The 16,379-nt window shown below is 39.8% G+C and overlaps 2 protein-coding genes across 19 annotated transcripts in view; one reads left to right on the forward strand and one right to left on the reverse strand.

Annotated features, from left to right (window-relative positions):
- GSAP (gamma-secretase activating protein) overlaps positions 1–3,957 on the forward strand; it is a 214,096-nt gene extending 210,139 nt beyond the window's left edge. For 8 of the 10 annotated variants that reach the window (XM_023583072.3, XM_058297967.2, XM_058297966.2 and 5 more), the window contains 5 exons: positions 276–395; positions 1,267–1,328; positions 2,500–2,601; positions 2,758–2,857; positions 3,234–3,957. In XM_023583072.3, the coding sequence (XP_023438840.1) occupies positions 276–395; positions 1,267–1,328; positions 2,500–2,601; positions 2,758–2,857; positions 3,234–3,325 (476 nt within the window). In that variant the 3' untranslated portion in view covers positions 3,326–3,957. Of the gene's footprint in view, positions 1–275; positions 396–1,266; positions 1,329–2,499; positions 2,602–2,724; positions 2,858–3,233 lie in introns of all 10 variants that reach the window. The other 2 variants (XR_011648743.1, XR_011648742.1) reach the window with 1 other exon arrangement.
- A 1,542-nt stretch (positions 3,958–5,499) lies between these two features.
- The window catches only part of CCDC146 (coiled-coil domain containing 146), a 314,795-nt gene continuing 303,915 nt past the window's right edge, over positions 5,500–16,379 (reverse strand). For 4 of the 9 annotated variants that reach the window (XM_058297955.2, XM_058297963.2, XM_058297954.2 and 1 more), the window contains 4 exons: positions 13,563–13,691; positions 11,967–12,104; positions 7,960–8,208; positions 5,500–6,408 (listed from right to left, as the gene is read on the reverse strand). In XM_058297955.2, coding sequence (XP_058153938.1) covers positions 6,205–6,408; positions 7,960–8,208; positions 11,967–12,104; positions 13,563–13,691 — 720 coding nt within the window. In that variant the 3' untranslated portion in view covers positions 5,500–6,204. The remainder of the gene's footprint in view (positions 6,409–7,959; positions 8,209–11,966; positions 12,105–13,562; positions 13,692–16,379) is intronic. The other 5 variants (XM_058297958.2, XM_058297959.2, XM_058297961.2 and 2 more) reach the window with 5 other exon arrangements.

Consider the following 16,379-nt stretch of genomic DNA (forward strand, 5'->3'; position numbering starts at 1 on the left):
TGGATAGCTTTTTGCTCTTCCTCCATTGTTTTTGTGAGAGTTGAGCCCTGCCTACTCCCATGCCATCTTCCCAGAAATCTCCCACTATTTAGTCTTGATACTAAAAAGAAGAAAAACTTGGACCCTATCCTTTAGGAACATTTAATTGGCTGTAGGTGCCAAGGATTGAGCGAAGTACTTTATTAACATCATTTTATTCATCCCCTCGGAAGGCTGGGGACCGTGGCTGACCGTGTTCACCATGTTTATGTAATCTCCTGGACTTGTCATCCTAGGTTTTCACACTCTGCACACGGTCCTTGGTGTCCGCTGTCTTCCTTTGCATACTCTGCTGCATTACATTGATAATGGAGTGTTACTTCTCACAGAAACAGCTGTCACAAGGCTTATGAAAGGTAAGAGGCTTTGAGTTTGCCACAGTGCTAGATCCAGCCAGCATCAACAGGGCTTGTGCCTGTGCAACTGTACAGGCCCTGATGCACTCAGAGAGGCTCATGCTTGGTTTATTGCTCTGCTGTTGCCATGTTGAAGTTCTTAATGATATTTGAACAAGGGGCTCCTCATTTCATTTTGAACAGGGTCCCATAAATTATTTAGCCAGTCCTGGTAGGTATAGCCTCTTTCCTGTAATCATCCTCTTTCCCAAATGGACCAATTTAAAATGCCTTAGCCCTCCTAGAGGCCCCAAAGAGCATCTCCTCTTGTCAGTCCACATACAACTGAATCCTTTTCTGCACCTGAGGGCACCTAGGCTAGGAGATTCTGTGGGCTTGTTTCTTAAGAAAGTGTCCTGAAATAGCTTACCATCATCTGAGTAACTCTATCACCTCAAAGTTAAGACTTCAAATGCAAGCAAAATTAATGAGAAATGCAGTGCTTATTTGAGCTTGAACTTTAAGGTCTATTTTGTGATCACTCTCACTTAAGTCATTCAACTGTGGTATTTTATAGATGCTATGTTAATATATATTAAAGCATTTACCATTCCTCAAAGTGTCTTCCGTTTCAAGTTAGTCCACAAAATTGCTCTGTGACTGGCAGCCTGTTACATAACCATATTCCATGATATCTAGAAACAGCTTCATTTAAAGCCCCTGTTTATTCAGAGAGATAAAAACTGAAATTTCCAAAGCATTGTTAGATTAGCTGGAGAAATACATAGTTAGGATATGTATTATCATGATGAACCATTAAAGTATTAATAACTTGATGAGGTATTAAAATTGGAGATTTCTGTTTTGTTTGCAAATGTCTACTTTCTTGTAGATCTGGACAATACAGAGAAGAATGAAAAATTAAAATTCAGCATCATTGGGCGGCTTCCTCCGGTAATTCTGAATTATAATTTATTTTCTCCATAAGCCTTAGGATTAGCCTCTTTCAGTTCCTTCTTGGAAGAAGAGAAATTTACTTGTTTTGAGCTTTTCAGCCCTTTTCCAAGAAATCCCATCCATCTCCACCCATCTGTCGGCTGTTCCCCCACTGGGCTTACAAAGTGCTTGTTCCTCTGGCTTTGTACTGCATTGGCTCTTTCTCCTCTTAGGAAACCACACTAATATTTACAACTCTGAACCTCAGGAGAGGGAAAGGGGAACCATGTGTTTGGCATTTAAAATGATAAGAAATTTAAATACAGGTGAGGTCGGAAGGTTCTGGAACTGTATTTCCTCCTACTGTGGTTTCCACCACAGCAGGAAAACATCCCCAGCTCAAAGGAAGAATGAGAGACATGAGGGAAAGAGTTATGAAGGCACTCCTTGTTTTTGTAGGGGCTATTAGCTCTCCAAATCAGAAATACTATGAAAATATGACATTCCGGGGCAAGGTCTTTCAAGCCTCTGACCCTGCAAACTTCCTGACCCTAAGAGCCCCAGCCAAATCTACCCACTGTTTACATACCTTGAGCACTTGAATTTCTGGCATGATCCTCCCACTGTGGGATATCGGTTGCCTTTCTGAACCTAATCCTCTTGCTTTGTAACAGCTCCTTGCCTGACTGGCTTAGTGAAGCAAAGGCAAGACTAGAAAACAATGCCGATTGTCCAGCTAGATCTCTTTGGGGGACTGTCACTGAACAGTGTGGTCTCCAAATTTTATTTTTGCCCTTTACTCTTAGGGAATTAAAATTTTCTTACCGAGACACTGGAGGAGAAGTTAATATAAATGTGCCTACTGTCGAGCTTCCTAGTAGAACATCATGGAGGGCTGGCATGCAAATCCCAAGAGTAGCAGACAAATTTGATTTCAGAAAAGAATTTTTTATCATCAGTGTATAAACTGCCTTCCTCATGGGAGGAGTTGAGGGACTATTTATTCAAAATTCAGGTGCATACCTCATAGGAACATGGCTTTTCTCCAAGGGTCTATTAACCATAAAGTGCCTTTTTACTAAGTAGCTACTTTGGAATAATAATTTTAAAAATATGAATAGATATAAGGTAAATCTATTTAATGCAGTGAGATAAAGTCTCCTTTATGTATTTTCAATTTGCTTAATAGCTTTTTGGTCAGAAGATCTGTCGGCTTTGGGATCATCCTATGAGTTCTAACCTTATTTCACGGAACCATGTGAAGAAACTACTTCAGAACTATAAGAAACAGGTGAATCTGTGTGAAAACACAGCCACACTAAATGTTTTTGGGGTCCCATTTGCACTTTCAGCATATTCCCAATGAGCAGCAGTTGTAGATCTTATCTTATTTGAATTTGTGCTTGTTTTGAAGAATCAACTAATACCAGAGGGGTTTCCCTTTTAGCCTCGGAATTCTGTGATTGACAAGTCATTATTCAGTGTAGAATTTTTGCCTCTGAACTACTTCATTGAAATACTGACCGACATAGAGTCCTCCAGTCAAGGTAACTCAGCCCTCAGGGTTTTGGGTGCTTTTCCCTTGACACTGTTCCCTTCTGTAGACCTTTCTCTTTCCAAAATACTCCCTACTTATAAGTAGGTCCTTATTGCAATTGGCTTTAATTAACAACAGTTTACTACTCAGAGTAAATTATCAAAGGAATAATCACCAAGTCAAAGTTTTAAAAGGGCTTAAAGTCCATTTGGTTGATGCAAATTCCTTTTTTGGTGCACGGGTTTAACAAATGTTAACAACATGTTCTCAGAATGTATTTCATGAAAATTTAAAACAATTACTGTTTCAACTAGAATTGAGGGCACAAAATTATAAATGCTCCATGAGTTCATAGTAACTATTTCCTCTCTCTCTTTTTTTTTCAGCTCTGTCTGCTTTTGAAGGACATGACAATGTGGATGCAAAATTTGTAGGGGAAGCAGCTCTGAAGCACACCACAATGCTTTTAGGCTTATAAAAGAGCCTTTGCAATTAAATCAGCTAACTCATTAGCCCTACTAGCATTGAGAATTCTTTAGCAATATTTAAAATCAGTGGCCAAAATCAGAATATAATCTTGGGCTCTATGAGGTTCAGTTTGGTACTTGTTCAGACAGAGCTAAATGCTGTACCTCATCCCAAGTTTGAATAGCAAATAAGCAGTCAAGTGTGGAGAAATAAAAAACAGACCAGAGAGGCATAAAATGATGATCTTGAGAATTATTTTCCTAGAGGCTGAATGGGCCCAAAAGCTAGTTTCTATTGCACTCTGAAATACAATGTACTTAAAAAATGTAGGAAGCAGTCCTTAGAAAAGCAAACACTGGATGTGTCTTTGTAAAGAACATATTTACAAATAAAAAAATTAAAATGTTGCATAAGAGCTCTATTTGGATAGATGACATTTTTTTAAAAAATTGAATTTGGACTAAATCTGCTTCTATTTCCAGTAGAGAATAATTTGTAATGTATAGAAATTTGTACATATAGTATTTGGAATTGGATTTGCCTTTGTCATGGTTTAGATGGAACTATATTTATTAATTTTAAAAAATATTTATAAAAGTTTGATTTAGTAACATCTTAAGATTAAAAAAGAAAGTGCTGAAAGTTTTGGCCCGACTCGTCCTGTTCTTTTATTCCAGCCAGGAATCATGAGTCCATGAACATGTTCCCCCAGTGGGCCCGTGGCACCTAACTAGTTCTCCCAATTCTTTCCTCTCTCTTCTACAGTGACTACATTCTGATCCAAAAATACAGTTGCTGCCCAAGATCAGCCCATAACCTTTTGCTTTTCTCTTTTTCTACTGTTTTCCTCATTGTACTTGTGAGATCTTACTGATTATAAATAACACTAGCTGGAATCATAATCCAAAACTTACTTTCTAATATCTAATATCTAATATATTTAAAGATGGGCTTCTATAGAATTTCCCTTTTTGGTCATTACCTTTCATTCCCTTCCCTTTTCTTTTCACATGTGGATTGTTTCTGTTGCCTCCTCAGGTGCAGTTCATCTGTCACATAACTTAAACAAACACTAATTGGAAACTTTTATGCCTCTGCTCATAATCCTTTAATAACTTTTCATTTATCACAGGAAAAAACTCAAACTCCTTGACATTCAAAAGTCCCAAACCCCTGCCTTATTTTATATGATTCCACTTTCAACTTGGTCACTTCACTGTTTCTTGGACACAACTTTTGTCTTCTTACTTCCAAGCCTTACTCAGGCTGTTTTCCTTCGCCCAGAATCCATTCTCCATCAGTTAAAACCCTGTTCATGGGAGCCCATGTGGTTCAAGTGGTTGAGTGCCTGCTTCCCATATGGGAGGTCCCAGGGGTCCATCCCCCGTACCTCCCAAAGACAAGAAAAACAAACAAGCAAACAAACGAAAGTACCAACTCAGGAGAGCTGATGTCGGTCTGTGGTTTGTCTTCCCCCACATGAGGCCTGGGATTCAATCCCTGGCCCCAGTACAAAAAAAAAAAATCCTATTCATGTTGAAGAGCCAGATAAAAAGTTCAATCTGACTGTGATCCCCACCCTTCCAGCATTCAGCATTCTGTGGCACCTTCCTCCTCTGAACCAATGACACTCACTAATTTGTGCCACTTATTATAGTATTTAAACATCTATCCCTTTGTGGTCTTTTAAATTACTTTTCCATTCTTATTCTGTTTAATCTTTCTAAGTGTACATTTTTTGAATCCCTGATGAGGTTACTATTTCCTACAACCTAGAAACTATGCTTAAATATAAGGTATTTCTTTTTCTGAACCACATGGCTTATACAGTGTTAGGCTTGTCATAGGTACTTCCAAATAATTGCTTTATAAAGACTTCACAGCAATCAGGTTAGATTCAGCACTCATAGACTGAGAATGAGATTAATTTTTCCTCCACTCTGGCAGGATATGGGACTTGGAACAGATGTTTGATTTATCAAAATAAAGGAATGTGATATTTCTCATGCCCAGAGTTGTGAAATAAAATGCATAATTGCTACCAATATGAGAAACTAAGCTAGTGTCAGAATATTAGTGAACATAAAATCACAGCTTTCAAATCCACTTATGTATTCTCATATTTGAGAAAATGTAAAAGCAGAATTAGGAAAATATACTTGTAAGTGAAATTTAATAAAAATAGACCAATCATATAATTCTTTATTTTCAATTCTTTCACTTCATGTGCAAAGTTATAACTATTTCCTCTGAGATTTTGAAAAATTTGATATCAGAACTTAAGTCAAAACCATCCCGAATTTATTTGCAGATAATATTGTGAAAACTTTGGATTTATAAGAAAGATAAATTAGGGAATAATTATTCTTGCAGAAGAAATCTGTTCTTTACTTTAAAATACAATCACCATAACATTACTATAAATTTTATCAGCATCACTATTTCTTTTTACATGATTTAGTTTCACCTACATTAAGTTCAAGTGCAACTTTTTATTCAATATGAGAATTATGCCTCATGGTATTTGATCTTTCTTTTTAAAGTGAGTTTATTGAAAAGCATTTTAAAAAATTCTACCAATTTCTGTATTTCATTGAAAACAGATTTATTTTCATTGAATATAGCATTTTGTCTACTATATATTTCAGAAAGATAGTCGATATATAGGGTGAAAAAGAAAATGAGAAATTATTACTTTGACATAGCAGACATAATTGTAGACATTTCTGTCCTATTCAACATCATGTAAAATATAGTAATTGGTGGGTGTAAAGGAAGTGATGTTGTGCTTAATTGTGGGTGTGTTATTTGTAATTTAGAATTATGCTCACATTTTCCAGTTGGCACACTGAAGCCCTCCTCTTGGAAAGATGGGCTTGGCTCATATACTCAGATTTCAATTGGCTTTATAACAGGTTTCCTTATGTGCCTCATGTTGGCCCCAGGTTCACTTGGCTTAAAAGGAGCTAAGGCACCATATGGTTTTGGCAAAGGCAGAGTGGCATCTGCCTCTGGGATGTAGGCATTTGGACGTTGCTCTGCAGTTGTATAAACACCATTGGGCAGCTGGCGATGATCTGCTTCTAAGAACTCCTGAAAGAAAGATTTTTTTTCTTTTTAGTTTTCTGAAAATTCTGGTGAAGTCACTTAATCCTTGAAGTCCCAAGAGACACAGCTGGGTCTGAGCAGCCTTAGGCCATGCTAGCTGCTACTCTCACAGGGAAACAAGGGTGAAGGGGTGGAGCCACTGGCAACATACTTGCTTCTCATGGGAATGGACCTTGTTACTCAAGCACCACGCTACTCCTGGGGTTTAGGGCTCACCAGAAATTGCATGGTGGGTACCAAATGACTGTATTCCATTTTCAGTATCTCATCAAAAATGAATATTGAGGAAAGTGGATGTGGCTCAAGCGATTGAGTCCCTGCCTACCACATGGGAAGCCCCAGGTTTGGTTTCCCGTCCCTCCTAAAGAGAAGAGGAGCTGACACAGAAAGCACACAACAAATGGCCACAGAGAGCAGAAAGCAAATGCAAACAATGGGGGAGGGGAAGATAAAATCTTAAAAATACACACACAAATAAACAACCTAATATTGATATGCTTATGACAAAGAGAGGACAATATATTTCCTTTGGTGAGTCACCGGTGAGCAAATGTTACCAAAGTAAGGAATAAAGTGGAACTGGAGGAGAGAGGTGGTCAGCTGCTTGTTTTGAGACCTCAAGGCCCTCAACATTCATTTTTGAGTTTGGGAAAATAGAGAATCTTTTACAATAATAAAAGGAACTCTAAATAATGGAGCAAGATAAATGACAGCCAGGATATTATATGTAAAATTTGAATGCCCTAAAAAGTGTAGTTCCAGGCAATTGGGGAATTGAATCAAGAACCTGTTGTCAGATGTTCACAATGTGGGTTTGGAATATACTTTTTTCTTGGGTTAGGGAGTAAATGGTGATTCCTTTGGGGACATCTACCTGAGAGTATGAATGAGTTATAGGTTCCTAGGTTACAGTCTTGGGAAGAAGCTCAATTCCATTCTAGGAATATTGAAAGGTCATGGGCCAGGCGGAGGAACTGGACACCCAATTTGAGGATGGATTCAGTGACAGTGAAGATTTAGGTCAATGACACGAAGAGAAGGGATGGCGTTGAGGCCTATGGTGCACCCCAGGGGCAGTGTCTGAGGAAGGTTGTGGCAACTGTAACACGGCTGGAGGCCTTACAACCTGCTGTGTGCAGCCACAGCTGATGGACATGGAAGAGTTGCATGTGGTCTGAGCAGGGGTGCAAGGATGGAGATTGGAGCCTGTGGATAAAACCAATGCCAGCCTGGTCATCGCCACGCCAGTGGGAGCCAGAGTGTTCGGCCACATCAACCCAGAGGATGTCGGTCTATGGGATAGGATTGATGTTTGCCAAGCATTCTCCAGGGGATGTTGTGGCACTTTGGACTACTGTACTTTGATTTGTCTACAGTCTACAAAATACCTTTAAAAACAAACTTCCTCCTACTGGTTGTGGGGACTATATGTGTGGTAGAGTGGGAAATTTTTCATTTATTTTGGGAGGACTGACACTCCTGAAAACATCCCTTCCTAGCACAGTTTACAGATGCAATGTAAGAGCCAAAGCTTACCCGAGACCTTTCAGCAATGGCCAATGTATATATTTCTTCATCTCGAAGTACCTTCAACCATTCTCTCTCAATATCTTTATTGAGGGGCAGACCCTTTTCTATTCTGGAATTGCAAGAGATGATGAATTCTTCTTTCTCCCTGACTTCCTTTTGGAGTTCGATAGCCAGAGCTTGTTTCATGGACAGCTCAGCAACAAGTGCCATCATTTTTTCAGTTGCATCTTTGATTCTTTTCTGATAACCATTCATCTAGAATTAAAGAGTGCAAGGCTTAGCCTATGTATACATTCCATGAAGACTTGAAGAAATGGCAAGGTGCTGGCTTTATATAATATATAAAACATAATATATAATGTATATATAATAATGATGGGGGACATTCTTTCCCGAAGAAAGGAGGGTTTAAATGAAACTAGAAGAAGCCTCAGAGATTGAGCCCAACACACAGACTTTGCAAATAAGGACAAAGAGAAAGGAGAGACTTGTTCATCTAGCTACTGGATTTCAAGGTAGATAGCATTGAAGGGAATAGTTTAATGTCTATTTCAAGAGGTGAGCAGGAGATGAGAAAGAATGTTCTTAATGTCCAAGTTTTGGCCTAATATTTCCAAGTTATTAGTTTTTTACTTATCTGGGGTGCGGTGGGGGGAAGGGATCTGTTACAACAAAAATTGAATTCAAAAGTTACTCTTTGCTTTTATAAGAAAATCAGCAGAGGTCCTGCATCTGAAGTATTTTTTAAATGGAAATTCTGACCTCAGTGTGTTTATATTTTTTAATCATAAATCCTGGAATTAGGTCATAAAGAAAGCAAGTGCTGAGCTGGGGAAAATTTGGCCAATAATTTGGAATGAGATGTTACTACTGTTTCGTGTTTTTTGTTGTTTCTTTTTAACCATTTCATATTGACTATTTAGCAATCAATAGAATTAGAGATAGTACTAGCTGGAAAAAATGACTTTGAAAGGCATAAAAAAGTAAAATTGGAAATGGTGACTCCTGTAAGCTTTCTGGCCCACAGCACAGCCTTTTGGTGTAGCTGTCGCCATGGCGGGTAGACAAGTAGAGACCTGCCAACACTCTCCATCCTCTTACCTTGCTTTGTTTTTCTTCATATCACGTTTCCCTACTGATATGCTATTATACATGTATTTGGCTATTTGTTTATGGCCTGTCAACCCACAACTTTGAAGACAAGCACTATTTTATTCATCATCATATTTCCAGTGCCCAGGATGGTGCTTAGAACATTAGAAGCACCAAACAAAATTAAAATTGATTATCTGTTGAATGAAGAAATGAACAAATTCTCAGTCTATTTCATTTTTAAGTCTTTTGAATCGGGGTAAATTTGGGCATGAAAATAAGCTTCCAAAACTATACTTGACCTCAAGCACCTTTCTCCCCTAATAGAGCATATACACTGGCCATATCTGAGCATCTGCTAAGAGAAATGTTGCTGCTAGTGATTTGCTTGCCTCTGAAAATTTATTGACTGATTATTCATGTACAGAATTTGTCCCCTTATGGGAGTAGGGGCTATACATTTTAAAAACTCTTCTACACTGAACTAATTTTTAGGAACCATATATTGAATAAAATGACTACCATTTAAAGCTTCAAAGATGAATCATTATCTCTATCTTAAATTTTGTTAATCAGTGACACACATTTGAGTGTGGGTGTGTGTATGTAACCAGCCAGCATCCCTTCTCTTCCATAAATCAAAAAAGTTTGTAATTATTCTAGGTTACTCTAAATCTAATTCTTTGCTGAGATTCTCCATTTTCTGTTCTCTTGGGAAACTTGCAACAGGAGCCCACACTATCTAAGAGGGGTGAGAGACTTGAGAAGATGCATATTTGTGTTGTGCACCCACAAGGGGCTAGGCGACTTATGTGCTAGACTATGTTATGCTTGCAACAGCTTTAGCTGATACTGTACTTAATTCACAGATGGGGAAATTGAGTTTTTAGTTTTATGTATCTTGCCCAAGGTTGCCTGCTAGTATTGGGAAATCACAGAATATCCTTCTTCCTCCCAGCTCTGCCTACTCTGAAGAGATTTATCCTTTTAAATGGAAAAAAGAAAAAGAAAAAAAGAAGAACCAGGTTGATAGTACTACAGGTGGGGAAAGAATAAGGGTCACAAATCATTAGAACAGTACTCAGTTATGCTGGAGTCTCTCTGTCATGCAAATGGTTGCAGTACCCACCATCTGAATTTCCCTAGCATTATGGTTGATTGATTTCAGGAGAGATTCTATCATTAGCTTTGACAAACAAGCTCTGAAGAAAGGGAAATTCATTTTTGCAAAAGGAAGGAAGTCAATATTTAAAGAAACACTGGGCATGCTAATTTAGGCAAAGTTCACCAGCCTAATAAACCTTAGCATTTCTAGTTTTATGAGCTAAAGTTGTTGCCCCCATGGGCAGCAGACTTGGCCCAGCAGTTAGGGCGTTCGTCTACCACATGGGAGGTCCACGGTTCAAACCTCGGGCCTCCTTGACCCGTGTGGAGCTGGCCCATGAGCAGTGCTGATGCGCGCAAGGAGTGCCCTGCCACGCAGGGGTGTCCCCCCACGTAGGAGAGCCCCACGTGCGAGGAGTGCGCCCCGTAAGGAGAGCTGCCCAGCGCCAAAGAAAATGCAGTCTGCTAAGGAATGGCGCTGCATACACGGAGAGCTGACACAACAAGATGATGCAACAAAAAGAAACACAGATTCCCGTGCTACTGACAACAACAGAAGCGGACAAAGAAGATGCAGCAAATAGACACAGAGAACAGACAACTGGGGTGGGGGGGGAGGGGAGAGAAATAAATAAATAAATCTTTAAAAATAAATAAATAAAGTTGTTGCCCAGCTGCCACTGGACTGATCAGTGTCAACTGGTGTAAGTAGAGCAAAAGTGTAAAAGCTAAATAAAAATGGCAAAGAAGGCCTAAGATTTGCCATAATTCTCCATTTGCCAGTTATGTCTAGAACAGAACTGATTGTTTACTTAATCATTCAGGAAACATCTTTCAAGAATATAGTCTATGCATTGAGGAAACTATGTGAAATGAGGCAGTGCTGCTGCCCTCAGGAGCCTACAGTCTGGTGTGGGAGTGTTACCATTATTTATTTTCTTGATTCTCACCCTGACCCCTCACCAGACCGTGTGAGCTCCTATGGCCAGGGCACTATGCCCCTTCCTCTTTGTTTCTGCCCTCAAGCCTTCCATGGAGGGGAGCACATGGCAAGTGTTCAGTATCTATTTGGTGATTACTGAAATCCCTTGCTGTCCCGTGGGATGCTCCTAGGAACATGCAGGCCAGCTGGGCCGCTGAGCCCCTGACTGCTCGATGGTGCCGGGTTCTGTGGCCTCTGAACTGCTCACCTCCTCGCCGCTCCAAGTAGCTTCTAGTATAGTAGCGAAGCTTCTAGAAGTCCCACTCCCAACCTGCTGAATCTGCAGCCCCAGTATCTCACACTCAGTAAATTAGGAAGTTCCATGTCACCAGTCTTTCCTCATTAGTGGGGCCCGGGGATGGCACCAGCCCACGGTGCAATAGGCCTGGGTGTGGGTGACTGCTGCTCTCTTTCATGTCCCCTTCCACTCCTGGGTTCAGGCTGAATTCTGGATTGGGGCTACGCAGACCACTGGATAAGTGAGGCAGTATCATCCAACTCCCCTCCCCCATTCACAAGGAACTAGAAAGGATTTAACTTTGTGCATGAAACATAAAGGCAACAATTATCATACTTGAATAAATGCCCCTGAATATTGTCTTTGAAGAGCTTAAGTTTTCTCGCTTATTATAAAGTTAATTAATTTAGGCTGTAAGATTGAAACTTGTTTTGGACAATTCCCTCAGAGTCACCTCTATATTTTTATATGCTCTCATAGTCACAAAGCCTAATCTCTTTAGTTCCTCTCTCAATAAAGAAAGCAGGCCATGGAAAAGGAAAGGTAGTAAAGGAGTAGGGGCAGAACAAACAAGTTGGTGAAGGAGGAGAGGCAGACCTTCTTGGCTAAGAACAGCGTGTCCTGCTTGCAGGCCTGAGTTTTGCTGCAGAGCCTGTCTGTGAGACGGGAGACCTGTTCATAGATGAAGTCCTTCTCCAGCAACTTCTCCTCCTTCTGGGCCAGATGTAGTTCCAGCTAAGGTTGAAAACAGTTTCAATAGGAAGGAAAAAAGGCATGCAAGACAAAATCTTTTTTCCTAAATAGAACAGTTTTTTTTTTTTTCCTTAATGGAGATACCCTGCTTTTGAGTTGCTGAAATACATCTGAAGGTCTTTACAGCAGGCTCAGTCAAGCCTTCCCCTCTCCTGAGCCCCTTCCACGTGGCTCTGCGAGATCCTCCCCGGGTCGGTACTCAGCTCCTTCTAGTTTACGTGTCCATTCCTCTGATACGTTCCCATCAGGAAGGGAAATTAATCCGTTCAAGGTAGTAAAATTGTTCCTTTGGTGTGGTAGCTTGATTGTTTACCCCAACAAAAGATGTTCTTAATCACGTTTCTGTGGGTGTGAGCCCATTTGTAAACAGACCTTTTAAGATGCCATCATTTAAGTGAGGCCAATGAATCAGGATGGGTCTTAACCCATATTCCTGGAGGCCTCATAAAGAGAAAGCCACAGCCAGAGCCACAAGTCAGTGGAAACCAGAAAAGCAGACAAGGAGAGAGAGCACGACGTGTGATGGGCGGCAGAGATGCAAGCCAAGGAAACGCCAAACGCCACAGACTGCAGGGAGAAAGCATGGACTCTGGCCCTCAAAACCAGGAGACGATAAATGCTTGTTGTTTAAGCCAGCCCACTGTGTGGCATTTGTCACACTGTAATTGAGGCTTAAGAATGAACAAATGATTATGTTACGGAATCATATGGATGCCTTTTTAAACTTTCTAGTATATTGTAGAACAGACAAAATTAAATACCTGAAATTGCTGAACTAGAATCCAGAAGCCTTGATCTCTGATTATGATTGTAAAACAATATAACCTTTATCTTGTGATTATAAAAACCTTGTGTCTGGGCCCCTTTTTGTAAACCCCCAACCTGTTTTACAACTTTGAAGTCTTATGATCACTAGACAGCCCCTTGATGTTTATTAATGAAGGAATCTGAGCCAGCCCAGACCTAACCCACCCCAATGACTCAGTAGCATAAACTTCCTGTCCTTAGATAGTATAAAACTATCAGAGTTACTGCAGTTTGGTGAGAGAGATTTTAGGCCAGTAGGCCTTCTGATCTTGCTATGGGCTTAGCAATAAATTCTTTCTCTTTTTGAAACACCGGAGTCTCAGGAACTAGTCATTGGAGAACACTGGGCAGAAAAACCCACGTCTGCTCAATAACAATACCAGTTTGGCAAACTAAGACATTAGGGCAGTGAGGAAAAGGTGCCTTTTGCATTTTGAAACCACGGAATTTTTACTTTTTTGGTCAAGTGTCTAAATCAAGCTTAGATTTCTTTACTATATTATAAGGAAAGCTGTCCATGAATGGCTAGAATAATGAAGGATAGGTCTGTCTGAATAACATGAAACAGGACCATGGTATCTGTGAAACTTTATCAAAAAGGGGCTAATAGATGTTTTAAGAAAGATTGTTTACCTCATCTAATTTTTTAATCATCTCTTCTTCAGTCAGGTCTTTCCCTGGAAGGAAGCGGGTTCTGTTCTTACCCTCAGGATTTATAAACTGTTTCTCCAGGTCTTTAATTCTGTCTGTACACTGTGAAAACTATTGAACAAGAGAGAAACATTCACTTTAAAATTCTCTAACTCAGTGCATCTTAAAATCATATAGCTCAAGGTCTTTAGAGTCTCTCACTAGGATGACTAGGCAAGGGAAGGAGACTGTTTTCTTAACACACATCAGCTGGGCCCTGCGGTTAAGCAATATTTCTGCTAATTAGTGGGACCGTGGGATGACGCCCTTAACTGACTGTAAGAGGCAACAAAGTGCCTTCTGAGTCATCAGAGCTTATTTCACAACCAATCCTTACTTGCTTCCCATTTCGTGTTATACTCATGTGATGCTGTGCGACTGCACAACGCAACGTGAACAGCCTTCCTCTCTTCATTGGAGGTTTTCCCACAAACCAGGGGAGCTGGCTTATAATGTGCTGGCCTTCAGTTTCTTGGGCAAGACTATTTAAAGCTCCATTTAAAACCCTTTGCTGGCAGTAGGCTTAATAGCTTCCCAAAGAATAAGAATAAAGTTCTTATTACTGGATCAATACAATGTATAAGCTGTGAGGAATAGTCTGAGCGTTTGTATCCGTTTCCCTAAGCCTAGCATCTTACATATCAATGATATTTGTTGAATCATGAGATTTTGGAGGTGAGTGAAGAAACATGGCCATTCCCGATAGAAGCAAGAGCCACCTTTGGCTTTTATTTTATAGGGAGAAATGTGGAACAAGATGACAACTAAAAGGCATTAATTTCAGCTTTTCTGTTGATTATCCATGTATTCTCAGGCTTATCAATTATCTTCTCTAAGCCCAAGTTTCCTTAACTCTCAAAAGGGAGAAAAGGCCCAATTTCACAGAAGCGATCCACTGAGGTAAATAATATATTTAAAATAATTTACTACATATCCAAGAGTGATACAGGTAGAATTTTGAAATTTTAATTTGTGCTCCTCCTCCCTACAAGAATTTTAAATGGTGACATATGTAAAAATAATTTAAGTTTTTTGTTTTGATTGCTCTTTCAATCTTTCCGTACTCCCTAACTGTCCTTAATATGCAGTTGAAGTCTACATATACATGTAGTTAAACACTTTATATTTATTAATAACATTTAATGTTTCCCTTTTCTTAATTAGGACATCTGAAAAAGATACAAAAATATGGTGCTTGCTTATCAAAATGATGCCTTGATTTGTTTCATTTCCCCATGGGTCAGTGGGGAAAAAATGTTTATGTTTTCTATACAAAACAGGGTTCTTTGTTCTAAAATAGCTCACGTGACTTGCAAGATCCTTAAAATGGAGCTATTATTTCAGGCACCAGGAGAATATGACTCATGATAACAGTCCAGTATCTGTTTAACAATTAAGAACTTTCAAACAACTTCTTGAAAAAAAAAAAACCTTAAGAGAATTCAGGAAAATAATGCAAAAAGCGGGGGCGGGCGGGAGGCTGAAAAAGAAAATTGTGCCTATAACAAATAGGATATAACAGGGATCTGAAATTTCACACCATGTACTTCAAGGGCACATGTGATTAGCGCCAGGCACACAATCAAATAGGTAAGTGCAGTTTGTGGCTAATGGGAAGACTTCTCTATTCAATTGTCCTTAAGCTTAGAATTAACTCTGGTGGAAGAGTCCAACATAGCCCACATATCTTAATTCATATGGAGTCAAATGGTAAAGGCTCTCCTCCAGACAGGACATATAGTGTCATTAAATGTGTAATATTTTCCTCTTGGGTAAACGGGATTCATATTTTGCACAGCATAACTAGTTTTATATAATAAAATGCCCCCAATTTTTTCTAAGAACAAAAAATATTGTCCTTTGACTAGAAGTCCTAATTTGTAATTAATGCAAATAAAATGCTTATATAATAGAGGAAATTTTTCTGTCGTGGCTTTTGTTGAATTGAAGGTTCTTTTGCTATGCTGTGCATTTTGATAGTTTAGGGAGGCAAAGGGGGGCTTGAGGCTGCATTTTGGGAAAGAGCTGGAGAGAGTCAAATTTTTTTGTAAAATGGATGGAGGCAAGCTTGGAGTTCTTGAGGCAGATAACCTGGGATTGCAAGTCTGTGAAGAGGACGAGGGAAGTGAAAATGGAAAGACAAGCCAGTGAAATGGAGTTAGGGGAAGGTGCTACATGGCCTATTGTACCTGGGGACCATCCCCAGTGCTAACTTTGAAGGGCAGGGATCTCTGATATTTAATTTGAAGTACTTTGCAGTTCTGTAATAGACTCCATTACCCCAAACCTCCAATTAAGTCAGTTCACAGGCAGACCTTGCACGAATGGTCTGGTGTGGGTGTAGACAGTCGAAGGAATGGGTCCCGAGCCCGTGCTAATAGGGGCAGAAGTGGAAGAGGCATGACGTGTACGGGCTGATGCGGCGATCCCTAAGCAGAACTGCTCGTTGAAGTCAAGTGCCACAGCTACAGGGGCTGTGCCCTGGAGTCCTGACAAGGCAATGTTCCAGTCAATTGTATCTAAATTCCAGTTATGCTTATTGAAGAAGTGCATGGCTGGGAGAACTTAAGTCTAAAAAATGATCAATCAGAACACTGGCATATTTGTGCAAACTGAAAGATCCTATTGTCTACATAGCTTATACTTATTCAAATGGCATAAATAACCCACCAGCCAGTATCCTGAAGCCCTTTGAATCCCAAGGACATGATTAAGTATAAAATGCAGGACACAAAACTCTGTCTACAGCACGAGCTAGAT

Source organism: Dasypus novemcinctus, chromosome 5, assembly GCF_030445035.2.
Source record: "Dasypus novemcinctus isolate mDasNov1 chromosome 5, mDasNov1.1.hap2, whole genome shotgun sequence".
Classification (NCBI taxonomy): domain Eukaryota; kingdom Metazoa; phylum Chordata; class Mammalia; order Cingulata; family Dasypodidae; genus Dasypus; species Dasypus novemcinctus.